Raw genomic sequence first — 13981 nt, 5'->3', positions numbered from 1 at the left:
GGAAGAGCATCTCCTCTAAGTAAGGTATAGAGGGAGGGCTCCACTCTGACACTTTCTCTGCAATACCAGTCAAGGTACTGAAACTGTCTCAAGCTCAATTTTATTTCTCTAAGCAGCCCGTATCTTTCTGCTGGGCACTGGGCTCAGCATTGGCATTCATTACTTCATTCATTTCTTATAAGAATCCGTGCATGATAAATTCTATCAATAACCATAGTGCAGAGATGAGGAAATTGAAGCATAAAAAATACTGTCACAATCCCAATGTCACACAACTAATGAATGCTATATCTAGAAATACAACTTAAGTCTATGGTCTTAAGCACTTTGATTCCACTGTCTTCCTAAAGTAGGATGAATAGAACTTTGAGGGGTTCCAGTAAGAATTGTGCAAACACACGTGCAAATCACTAATCACAGATTTAGTGCAACACCTTCTCTGTCATAGGCTCTCAACCAGCTGTGCTAATGTGCAAAACCTTTGAGGCTAGGAAGCCACAGCATGAAATTCCAGAGGAGTCTATCTACAAGATAAAGCTCAATATTTTCCTGAGGATTGTTTAACAGTTTACAGAGGAAATTTCATGTATTATCATAAGTATCAGCTTCTATCATGTTTCTTACTGTATTTGCTACTACTGTTTATTAGTATTTTCATAACTGACTCTTGCTCCCACTTCTCAGGATATTTCTATACTACAGAAAAGGACAGAACAGTAAATGCAATTTGATTTAATAGAGAAAAATCTATCTTGTGCAACAATTCCAAACTTTCTCTACAAGGTAGCCTATAACTCTGAAGCCATAATCATCTCTTGTGTTGTATTTGTCATTTGGAATCAATCACTTTCACATGTGGCAGGCAAAAGGAAAAACAAACAGCCAGTTTTCCTGAATCCTCTCCCTCTTGATTTCTGCACTGGAAAGTTTACTGACTGGTTCAGCCTTGGCAGCTCCTATTGTGATTAGGTTCCCCACAATTTAATCCAAGATCACTGGATGGAGCAGGGAAGCCAGAGAAAGCCTCACAAAATGTTTGAGCAAGGCACCAGGTGGCAGTATATTAGCTTTCATTCTTGCTGCATGCAGTGTGCTAGAGTCCGATTCTCAGGACAGAAAAACAGATTTCGACAAAGGATTCACAAAGGGGTGACATTTGAGTTGAAACATGAAGGGATTAGGAGGTGCATCTTTGGGGGATAGCATCACTGGTTTAGTGGTAAGGAATCCACCTTCCAGCAGATTCAATTCCTGGGTCTGGAAGATCCCATAGAGAAGGAAATGGCTACCCTCTCCAGTCTTCTTGCCTGGGAAACCCCATGGACAGAGGATGAGTCAGACACGACTTGGTGACTAAACAACAGCAAAGCATCACAGTCAAGAGGGAAAAACAAGGGGCACAGGTCTTGATTGGGAAACAAGCTTGGGGTGTTTAAGGAATGAAATCTCATTGTAGCCTTTGTTTTTCCCAGCACCCTATTACATAAGAAACTTACGAAAGCATCTGGCACTGTGCACTAGTTAGTGGATGCTTTCCTCATTTACTGATCCTGGGACAGTTGAATCTATGTTTGGCATTTTCTTTCTTAGTTTCCTTTAGTTTCCATAAAACAGTAATGTCACCACCACTGAGACATCCAGCCACCCAGTTCTGGGGCCAGGTGCTTCTCCATAGTCCAGACCTTGCTCCTAAGCAGCCCTCTAAAATGCAACAAACTGGCTGATAATAAAAAAAAAAAAAGAAGCTTTTCACAATTAGAAAAGATACGGCCAATTTCCAAAAGTTGTTTTGTTTTGTTTTTTAAAAGGAAACAATGAAGCCTATCTCTCAGGGTTTTGATATTTGAATTAGATAATGAATCTGAAACACAAACCGCAGTGCCTCACATTGAGAAAAGCTCAGTAAATAGCAGCTGTGTTTTTCCAGTAAATCCTACCTCTCCTTCAATGTCCAGGTCTGTAATTTGTTACTGTTTGTTCTTTTCTCCACATCGGTTGAATGATGGAAGCTTCTAGAAAATTCACTTAATCACTTAGTTTCCTGGACACAGTCATTATTTCTCCCTATTTCCTGGAGTCATATTCTCCTAAACACATTGATATGCTCAGAGTACTAAAAGGACGCAGATGAAACACTGAGATTAGGTATTATTTTCACTTCCCTAATTAATAATAATATTAAGGTTTTTTTTTTTAACTTTATTTTACTTTGCAATAATGTATTGGTTTTGCCATACATTGACATGAATCCACCACGGGTGTATACAAGCTCCCAATCCTGAATCCCCCTCCCACCTCCCACCCCGTATCATCTCTCTGGATCATCCCCATGCACCAGCCCCAAGCATCCTAATCCTGTATCGAACATAGACTGGCACTTTGTTTCTTACATGATAGTATACATGTTTCAATGCCATTCTCCCAAATCATCCCACCCTCTCCCTCTCCCTCAGCGTCCAAAAGTCTGTTCTATACATCTGTGTCTCTTTTGCTGTCTTTCATCCAGGGTCATCATTACCATCTTTCTAAATTCCGTATATATGTGTCAGCATACTGTATTGGTGTTTTTCTTTCTGGCTTACTTCACTCTGTATAATCGGCTCCAGTTTCATCCATCTCATTCGAACTGATTCAAATGTATTCTTTTTAATGGCTGAGTAATACTCCATTGTGTATATGTACCACAGCTGTCTTATCCATTCATCTGCTGATGGACATCTAGGTTGTTTCCATGTCCTGGCTATTATAAACAGTGCTGCGATGAACATTGGGGTACATGTGTCTCTTTCAATTCTGGTTTCCTTGGTGTGTATGCCCAGCAGCGGGATTGCTGGGTCATAAGGCAGCTCTATTTGTAATTTTTTAAGGAATCTCCACACTGTTTTCCATAGTGGCTGTACTAGTTTGCATTCCCACCAACAGTGTAGGAGGGTTCCCTTTTCTCCACATCCTCTCCAGCATTTATTGCTTGTAGACTTTTGGATGACAGCCATTCTGACTGGTGTGAAATGGTACCTCACTGTGGTCTTGATTTGCATTTCTCTGATAATGAGTGATGTTGAGCATCTTTTCATGTGTTTGTTTGCCATCCGTATGTCTTCTTTGGAGAAATGTCTATTTAGTTCTTAGGCCCATTTTTTATTGGGTCGTTTATTTTTCTGGAGTTGAGCTGCATAAGTTGCTTGTATATTTTTGAGATTAGTTGTTTGTCAGTTGCTTCATTAGCTATTGTTTTCTCCCATTCAGAAGGCTGTCTTTTCACCTTACTTATAGTTTCCTTTGTTGTGCAGAAGCTTTTAATTTTAATTAGATCCCATTTGTTTATTTTTGCTTTTATTTCCAGTATTCTGGGAGGTGGATCATAGAGGATCCTGCTGTGATTTATATCTGAGAGTGTTTTGCCTATGTTCTCCTCTAGGAGCTTTATAGTTTCTGGTCTTACGTTTAGATCTTTAATCCACTTTGAGTTTATTCGTGTGTGTGGTGTTAGAAAGTGATCTAGTTTCATTCTTTTACAAGTGGTTGACCAGTTTTCCCAGCACCACTTGTTAAAGAGATTGTCTTTACTCCATTGTATATTCTTGCCTCCTTTGTTGAAGATAAGGTATCCGTAGGTGTGTGGATTTATCTCTGGGCTTTCTATTTTTTTCCATTGATCTATATTTCTGTCCTTGTGCCAGTACCATACTGTCTTGATGACTGTGGCTTTGTAGTAGAGCCTGAAGTCAGGCACGTTGATTCCTCCAATTCCATTCTTCTTTCTCAAGATTGCTTTGGCTATTCGAGGTTTTTTGTATTTCCATACAAATCTTTGAATTATTTGTTCTAGCTCTGGAAAAATACCACTGGTAGCTTGATAGGGATTGCATTGAATCTGTAGATTGCTTTGGGTAGTGTACTCATTTTCACTATATTGATTCATCCAATCCACAAACATGGTATATTTCTCCATTAGTGTCCTCTTTGATTTCTTTCATCAGTGTTTTATAGTTTTCTATATATAGGTCTTTAGTTTCTTTAGGTAGATATATTCCTAAGTATTTTATTCTTTTCGTTGCTATGGTGAATGGAATTGTTTCCTTAATTTCCTTTTTCTACTTTCTCATTATTAGTGTATAGGAATGCAAGGGATTTCTGTGTGTTTATTTTATATCCTGCAACTTTACTATATTCATTGATTAACTCTAGTAATTTTCTGGTGGAGTCTTTAGGGTTTTCCATGTAGAGGATCATGTCATCTGCAAACAGTGACAGTTTTACTTCTTTTCCAATCTAGATTCCTTTTATTTCTTTTTCTGCTCTGATTGCTGTGGCCCAAACTTCCAGAACTATGTTGAATAGTAGAGGTAAAATTGGGCAACCTTGTCTTGTTCCTAACTTTAGGGGAAATGCTTTCAATTTTTCACCATTGAGGATAATGTTTGCTGTGGGTTTGTCATATATAGCTTTTATTATGTTGAGGTATGTTCCTTCTATTCCTGCTTATTGAAGAGTTTTTATCATAAATGGATGTTGAATTTTGTCAAAGGCCTTCTCTGCATCTATTGAGATAATCATATGGCTTTTATTTTTCAATTTGATAATGTGGTGAATTACATTGATTGATTTGCGGATATTGAAGAATCCTTGCATCCCTGGGATAAAGCCCCCTTGGTCATGGTGTATGATCTTTTTAATGTGTTGTTGGATTCTGACTGCTAGAAATTTGTTGAGGATTTTTGCATCTATGTTCATCAGTGATATTGGCCTGTAGTTTTCTTTTTTTGTGGCGTCTTTGTCGGGTTTTGGTATTAGGGTGATGATGGCCTCATAGAATGAGTTTGGAAGGTTACCTTCCTCTGCAATTTTCTGGAAGAGTTTGAGTAGGATAGGTATTAGCTCTTCTCCAAATTTTTGGTAGAATTCAGCTGTGAAGCCGTCTGGACCTGAGCTTTTGTTCAATTTCCATGCTTGTGATGGGTCTATTAAGATTTTCTATTTCTTCCTGGTTCAGTTTTGGAAAGTTGTACTTTTCTAAGAATTTGTCCATTTCTTCCACGTTGTCCATTCTATTGGCATATAATTGCTGATAGTAGTCTCTTATGATCCTTTGTATTTCTGTGTTGTCTGTTGTGATCTCTCCATTTTCATTTCTAATTTTATTGATTTGATTTTTCTCTCTTTGTTTCTTGATGAGTCTGGCTAAAGGTTTGTCAATTTTATTTATCCTTTCAAAGAACCAGCTTTTTGCTTTGTTGATTTTTGCTATGGTCTCTTTTGTTTCTTTTGCATTTATTTCTGCCCTAATTTTTAAGATTTCTTTCCTTCTACTAACTCTGGGGTTCTCCATTTCTTCTTTTTCTAGTTGCTTTAGGTGTAGAGTTAGGTTATTTATTTGACTTTCTTCTTATTTCTTGAGGTATGCCTGTGTTGCTATGAACTTTCCTCTAAGCACTGCCCTTATAGTGTCCCACAGGTTTTGGGTTGTTGTGTTTTCATTTTCATTCATTTCTATGCATAATTTGATTTCTTTTTTGATTTCTTCTGTGATTTGTTGGTTATTCAGAAGCGTGTTGTTCAGCCTCCATATGTTGGCATTTTTAATAGTTTTTCTCCTGTAATTGAGATCTAATCTTAGTGTATTATGGTCAGAAAAGATGCTTGGAATGATTTTGATTTTTTTGAATTTATCAAGGTTAGATTTACGGCCCAGGATGTGATCTATCCTGGAGAATGTTCCATGAGCACTTGAGAAAAAGGTGAAATTCATTGTTTAGGGGTGAAATGTCCTATAGATATCAATTAGGTCTAACTGGTGTATTGTATCATTTAAAGTTTGCGTTTCTTTGTTAATTTTCTGTTTAGTTGGTCTGTCCATAGGTGTGAGTAGGGTATTAAAGTCTCCCACTATTATCGTGTTACTGTTAATTTCCCCTTTCATTCTTGTTAGCATTTTTCTTACATATTGCAGTGCTCCTATGTTGGGTGCATATATATTTTTAATTGTTATATCTTCTTCTTGGATTGATCCTTTGATCATTATGTAGTGGCGTTCTTTGTCTCTTTTCACAGCCTTTGTTTTAAAGTCTATTTTATCGGATATGAGCATTGCTACTCCTGCTTTCTTTTGGTCTCTATTTGCATGGAATAACTTTTTCCAGCCCTTCACTTTCAGTCTGTATATGTCCCTTGTCCTGAGGTGGGTCTCTTGAAGGCAGCATATAAAGGGATCTTGTTTTTATATCCATTCAGCCAGTCTTTGCCTTTTGGTTGTGGCATTCAACCCATTTATGTTTAAGGTAATTATTGATAAGTGTGATCCCGTTGCCATTTACTTTACTGTTTTGGGTTTGGGTTTATATGCCCTTTTTGTGTTTCCTGTCTAGAGAATATCCTTTAGTATTTGTTGGAGAGCTGGTTTGGTGGTGCTGAATTCTCTCAGCTTTTGCTTGTCTGTAAAATTTTTGATTTCTCCTTCGTATTTGAATGAGATCCTTGCTGGGTACAGTAATCTGGGCTGTAGGTTATTTTCTTTCATCACTTTAAGTATGTCTTGTCATTCCCTCCTGGCTTGAAGAGTTTCTATTGAAAGATCTGCAGTTATCCTTATGGGAATCCCCTTGTGTGTTATTTGTTGTTTTTCCCTTGCTGCTTTTAATATTTGTTCTTTGTGTTTGGTCTTTGTTAATTTGATTAATATATGTCTTGTGGTGTTTCGCCTTGGGTTTATCCTGTTTGGAACTCTCCGGGTTTCTTGGACTTGAATGATTATTTCCTTCCCCATTTTAGGGAAGTTTTCAACTATTATCTCCTCAAGGATTTTCTCATAGTCTTTCTTTTTGTCTTCTTCTTCTGGGGCCCCTATAATTCGAATGTTGGAGCGTTTCATATTGTCCTGGAGTTCTCTGAGATTGTCCTCACTTCTTTTAATTCATTTTTCTTTTTTCCTCTCTAATTCATTTAGTTCTACCATTCTATCTTCTATTTCACTAATCCTATCTTCTGCCTCCGCTATTCTACTATTTGTTGCCTCCAGAGTGTTTCTGATCTCATTTATTGCATTATTCATTATATTTTGACTCTTTTTTATTTCTTCTAGGTCCTTGTTAAACCTTTCTTGCATCTTCTCAATCCTTGTCTCCAGGCTATTTATCTGTGATTCCATTTTGATTTCAAGATTTTGGATCATTTTCACTGTCAATATTCTGAATTCTTTCTCAGGTAGATTCCCTATCTCCTCCTCTTTGGTTTGGTTTGGTAGGCATTTCTCCTGTTCCTTTACCTGCTGGGTATTCCTCTTTCTCTTCACCTTGGTTATATTGCAGCGTTTGGGGTGGCCTTTCTATATTCTGGGAATTTGTGGAGTTCTCTTTATTATGGAGTTTCCTCACTGTGCGCGGGGTTGTATCAGTGGCTTGTCAAGGTTTCTTGGTTAGGGAGGCTTGTGTTGGAGTTCTGGTGGGTGGAGCTGGATTTCTTCTCTCTGGAGTGCTATGAATTGTCCAGTAATGGGTTGTGAGACGTCAATGGTTTTGGAGTAGTTTTGAGCTGCCTGTATATTGAAGCTCAGGGGTGTGTTCCTGTGTTGCTGGAGAATTTGCGTGGTATGTCTTGCTCTGGAACTTGTTTGCCCTTGGGTGGTGCTTGGTTTCAGTGTAGGTATGGAGGCGTTTGATGAGCTCCTATCGATTAATGTTCCCTGGATTCAGGATTTCTCTGATGTTCTTAGGATTTGGACTTAAGCCTCCTGTTTCTGGTTTTCAGTTTTATTTTTACCCTAGTCTCAGGACTTCTCCATCTATACAGCACTGATGATAAAGCATCTAGGTTAAAGATGAAAGGTTTCTCCACATTGAGGGTCACCCATGAAGGTTCACTGAGTCACACGGAGAAGAGAAGAGGGAGGGGGTAGTTAGAGGTGACTGGAATGAGATGAGGTGGGATCAAAAGAGGAGAGAGCATGCTAGCCAGTAATCACGTCCTTTTGTACGCTCCACAGTCTGGACCACTCAGAGGTGTTCACGGAGTTATACAGGGAAGAGGAGAGGGAGGGTGTAGACAGAGGTGGCCAGGAGGATAAAAGAGGGAAATGAAAGGGAGAGAGAGAGATCTGGCCAGTAACCAGTTTCCTGAGTGTTCTCCCCAGAACACACAGAGTTTCACAGGGTTGGGTAGAGAAGAGAAGAGGGAGGGAGGAGACAGAAGACACCTGGTGGAGAAAAAGGAGAGTCCAAAGGAGGGGAGAGTGGTCAAGCCAGTAATCTTGCTCTCAGGTAAAACTGGGTGCTGAAGATTGGGTTTTTACATGTACAAAATTGACAAAAAATAACAAAAAGCAAAGATTAAAAATCTGGAGTAGAGTTTGGATTTTCAAAAATACAATATTAAAGAAAAGAAGAAGGAGAGGAAAAAAGAAAGAAAAAAACCAAACCAAACAAACAAACAAAAACAAAACAAAAAAACAAAGCCACAAGAATTATTAAAAATAATAATGAGAGAAATAGAGTACTTAAAAATTTAAGAAAGTTAAAAAAAAGAAGAAAAACAAAAAAAAAAAAAAGAAGAAAAAGCAATCACGCAACCCCATCAACTCAAAAAAAAAAAAAAATTGAAAAAGTAGTAAAGGTATATCTGGCCCTTTCTCTGGTGTTGTGGGTTGTGTGGAGTCACTTCCAAGGTGGTTCCCTCTGTTTAATTTCCTCTGTTTGCTGGTCTCTTCAGTGTCTGATTTCCATCTTGACACAGGGAGGGCGGTGGTGGACACTAGGTTCACTATTCAGTCGCGCTGTGGGGAGGGAGGGATGCTGCAAACAAATATTACTGGCGTGTGCTTGCAATGTCTCATCCACTCTGGGCTTGTCCCTGCTCGCGGTGCACACCGCTCAGGCTCTACATAGCTCTGCAGGGGAACCGTCTGAGGCTGGCCCTAGGCTTCATGCACCTCCCCGGTCTAAGCCGCTCAGGCTCAGCGCTCAGGAAGCCCTCAGAGGTGTAGGTTTGGCTGGGCCCGCGTTTTGTGCCCCTCCCAGGTCCGAGTGGCTCAGGAGCTTGGCGAGCGCGGTCGCTGCGTCTATGGCCTTTCCCTGCCGCTCAGCTTTCTGGGTGTACCGCTGGCGCTCCTTCTCAGGCGGATGATGACTGTCCAGAACCCCCAGAAGTCTTAGTTAACAGAGAAGCCTGCTTGCATTTTGGTAGGTAATGTCTCTCTTGGGCTGCGATTGCCCTCTTCCAGCCCTTAAGGCTCTGGCTGCCTGTCACCGGAGGGGGATGGTCTGCAGCCGGCTATTTCCGATCCGCCCTTTGTTCTGTGCGCGGTCCTGGAGGTGTCTTATGTTCGAGCGTTTCGCGTGGTAGCTATCCCACAGTCTGGTTTGCTAGCCCAAGTTAGTTCACTCTGTCCACGCGTGGGGCGTTCCGGCCCAATTCTCAAAAAAGCACTGCAGCCCGCGCCTCCCACAGCCCGATTCTTAAAAAACACTGCCGGCTGCGCCTCCCGCTCCTCCCTGCCCAGCCCCCACTGGCTAGTGGCAGATGCAGGCGTCTGCGTACTGTTGGGCTCGTAATCTGTTGGTTTAATTATTTATTTATTTTTCCTTCCTGTTATGTTGCCCTCTGTGCTTCCAAAGCTCGCCACAGAACTCTGCTGCGAGAATGTTTCCTGGTGTTTGGAAACCTCTTTTTTTAAGAGTCTCTTCCCGGGACGGGATTCCCTTCCTGGGACGGAGTTCCCTCCCTACCTCCTTTGTCTCTTTTTTCATCTTATTATATATTTTTCCTACCTGTTTTTGAAGCCAATGATCTGCTTTGCTGGGTGCCTGATGTCCTCTGCCAGCATTCAGAAGTTGTTTTGTGGAATTTACCCAGCGTTGAAATGTTCTTTTGATGAATTTTTGAGGGAGAAAGTGGTCTCCCCATCCTATTCCTCCGCCATCTTAGGACCACCCCCCCAATATTAAGGTTTTTATATATTTATTAGCTATCGGATATCTTATTTCTGAGTTGGATCTCCAAGATTTTGTCATTCTTTATTATCTGTTTTCCTAATGATTTAAAGGAACTTCTAACATATTCTGCATTCGAGTCCTTTTTCAGAAATATGCATGGCAAATACAGTTTATCAGTCTGTGCATTGACTTTCAAAACTCTTAGCAGTGATTTATAACAAACACACAATTTAAAAATCTACTTTGACGTTCATAAGATACTACCTTGAATATTTTTCTTGTTTTCTTTAAGCTCTTTAAAAAATATAATTTGGTGGTTTCTATCGCTTCTAGTATGAAGTTAGATATCATTTTAATGATGTTTCCCAGAATACGATGGCTTGCAAACGTCTGCCAAAACCAGAGTGGTGGACCTGCAGAATTCCTTATTCAAATTTATGACTTTCCTCATAGCATTGCTCCTGAATAAGGAGATTGCTTTATAGGAAGTGAAGTATAGCAGTGAATGGAAGTGCATGCTATGAGCAAAGAGGTTACAGGATGGGTAATGGAAGAGGTGCTTATAAATACCTGCTATAACCGTGCGGTCATTTGCAGAAATAAGAACAATAACACTTAAGAAAATTTGTTTTTCATTTCTTTATAAATATATTTATGTAATATATTAACCAATTTTGGGAGAAGGCAATGGCACCCCACTCCAATACTCTTGCCTGGACAATCCCATGGATGGAGGAGCCTGGTGGGCAATTTTAACTCCCCTCTTCCATTTGCTACATATGGTAAGAAGATATGCTAATATAAGTCAATCTTATATCTTTTTATATCTCAGTAGTGAAGATACAGGATTCAGTGGAAGAGCGTGGCTTAGCTAGAAGAGAAAGTACCATCACCCACAAAAGGATAAATGAACTTGCTGTAATCTTTGAAAGATGTGTTGAGACTGCTTTGGGTTGAATGAGGACCTACTGCATCATATTAGCAAGAACTGTGGTGCTGGAGAAGATTCTTGAGAGTCCCTTGGACTGCAAGGAGGTCAACCCAGCCAATCCTAAAGGAAATCAACCCTGAATATTCACTGAAAGGACTGATGCTGAGGCTGAAACTCCAACACTTTGGCCACTTGATGAGAAGAGCCATATCATTTGAAAAGACTCTGAAGCTGGGAAAGATTGAAGGCAAAAGGAGAAGAGGGCAGCAGAGGATAAGACAGTTGGGTGGTATCACCAAATCAATGGACATGAATTTGAGCAAACTCCAGGAGACAGTGGAAGATAGAGGAGGCCTTGTGCTGCAGTGCATGGGGTCACAAAAAGTCAGACACGACCTAGTTTCTGAACAACAACAACGACATTACCAAGAAGCATAGTTTTGCTATCTTCTTTATTCAAAAGCTGTTAAAAGAGTACAGATGGATGCCAAATTAACATAGAGCATATTGTAGCAGTCTTGAGCTGCCTTAACTGATTGGAAATATCTTTCCCAGAATGTGCTTCCTGTATTGTTCTGGCTTAGGGTTGGCCACAAAAGAAATCTGTGTGACATTTGGAAGGTCGTTGTGATGAAGCAGCCACAGTGTTTGTTTGGGGGGTTGGTGCAGGGCTCCAGGGATTATGGCTACTCACACGTGTTGCTGCTGATCTGACGTTTCATCTTATTGTTGACCCACAACACCTCCACTTCCCGTCAAATCTCCTCCTCATCTTCTCTTTGTCTTGGGCCAAGTATGTATATAAGTTCAGTTCAGTTCAGTGCAGTCACTCAGTCATGTCTGACTCTTTGCGACCCTATGGACTGCAGCACTCCAAGTTTTCCGGTCCATCACCAATTCCCTGAATTTACTCAAATTAATGTCCATTGAGTCAGTGATGCCATGCAACCATCTCACCCTCTGTCATCCTCTTCTCCTCCTGCCTTCAATCATTCCCAGCATCACGATCTTCTCCAATGAGTCAGTTCTTCACATCAGGTGGCCAAAATATTGGAGTTTCAGTTTCAGCATCAGTCCTTCCAATGAATATTCAGGTCTGATTTCCTTTAGGATGGACTGGTTTGACCTTGCAGTCCAAGGGATTCTTAAGAGTCTTCTCTAACACTGCAGTTCAAAAGCATCAATTCTTTGGCTCTCAGCTTTCTTTATAGTGCAAATCTCACCTCCATACACGATCACTGGAAAAACCATAGCTTTGACTAGATGGACCTTTGTTGGCAAAGTAATGTCTCTGCTTTTTAATATGCTATCTATGTTGGTCACAACTTTTCTTCCAAAGAGTAAGTGTCTTTTAATTTCATGACTGTAGTCACCATCTGCAATGATTTTGGAGCCCCCAAAATGAAGTCCATCACTGTTTCCATTGTTTCCCCATCTATTTGCCAAGAAGTGATGGGACCAGAGGCCATGATCTTATTTTTCTGAATGTTGAGTTTTAAGCCAATTTTAAGCATGATGTCAAAGGACACCCAATTCTCCTAAGGTCACCCACTACTGTGAGACTGAAGGAGGTGAGACGGACACAAGTTTTAGTGTGTATTGTGGCTTCCATTATCCTCGTGATTCTAATATGTCCTTATGAGTCACAGTTTGTCCACTCTTCAGTCTATTTCCAGCTTTGTTCTACAACGATTACTCTAGCTGATTAACAGTGAATTTATTCTCAACACCAGGTACAAAGATAACAGCTTTGTATACACTCTTCCACCAAATCTAGCAATTGCCTGAGTTCTAATCTTTATAACTAATTTCTTATTCCCTACCACTGGTGGTTCTGCTTGTCTAATTGCACCTTAAGTGACATAAGTCTAGGAAGAAAGGATTCAGGAAATTATTTACATGATGATTCCAGATAACTAGACCCAGGTGTGTGACATGAGTGTATTTTAGTGAAACTGTCACTTTACATTATTATGGAGCTAGTTTGTAACTTTAGACAAGGTTACACATGTTCTGTATGATTGATTTAAATTCAAAAATTCAAGAGGAGGATGTATTAGTAGAAAGTTATTCTGGACAGCTGAATCCAAATGTCATAGAAGAAGCTTCCATTTAAAATTAATTCCTCTGATCCAGATCACAGATGAAGCAACCACAGGACTATCATTTCTTGTCTGGGGTCTGCGTCTGCGGGTGTGCATTTTAGCTGGAGCAGGGGACTCACTCTTATTAATCTCTGGGGTTTTTGTACAGCTTTTCCTATTACTTCAAACACTGTGTGTAGCCAGAGAGCACAGAAATACTTTGCAGAATGTTCCAGTTTTAAGAATGAAATAGTGAGGCTGATGGATTTACGTGCTTTCTGGAAGTTTACAGAGTAGCGGCCATCCCTTTCATTCCTGTCTTCTGAATACTGATGAATGAGGTAAGTCATCTCTCCACTGGGAAGCTGCTGGTACCAAAAAATCCAGTAGTCATGCACATTCCTGCTTATCTCATACTGACAGTTAAGGGTGACTATCTTCCCTACTTGACTGATTATGACTGGCTGATTTTGAGTAACATTCTGGGCCACACCAGATCCTGTGGAAAAAATCAGAAAACAGAGCTGAAATAGTGAACAAAATACTGTAGAAATTAGGCACATTTTGGTCCCAAATATTTAAAAACTAAGCTGAAATCGTAAGATGCCCGCTTTCCCCCAATGCTCCTTTCCTCCCCAAGTCCCTGTGAAGCTCCTCGCGCCTGTGTGCAGGCCTTTCACCCTGAACACGTGCACCCATGTTTGGAAGCATCCCTACCAGAGAAGGAGAAGGCCAGGAGCACCCAGAGCAGGCTGGAGAGTGGCATGAGGCGTGGATTCCCCTGCTCAAATGTGATTAATTCTGCCTCGAGCTGAGAGTTCGGTGTCTGTAAGTGCCGGGCAGCACGGATACATAGCACCTGGGTTCCTGTGTGACTCCCCCAAGCAGGAAGCAGGGTGTCGCGCTCATGGACCGTGTGGTCTGTGCACAGATGAAGTCTGGCTCACCGCACACCTTTGCTTTGTGTACTTCTCTTTCCCTGCTCATTCAGTTTGGCAGATCCTGAAAAAAGGCATGAAGAAAGAATCAATATCAAAGGTTTA

At 40.5% G+C, this 13981-nt stretch overlaps 1 gene segment (V, D, J or C); it reads right to left on the bottom strand.

Annotated features, from left to right (window-relative positions):
- Positions 12992–13704, bottom strand: LOC108636893. The segment is given in 2 exon segments: positions 12992–13437; positions 13656–13704. Coding segments are annotated over 2 exon segments (495 nt in total).

This window comes from Capra hircus, chromosome 10, assembly GCF_001704415.2.
Source record: "Capra hircus breed San Clemente chromosome 10, ASM170441v1, whole genome shotgun sequence".
Lineage (NCBI taxonomy): Eukaryota > Metazoa > Chordata > Mammalia > Artiodactyla > Bovidae > Capra > Capra hircus.
Note: the sequence above shows the minus strand (reverse complement) of the source record. Positions and strands in the feature narration are given on the sequence as shown.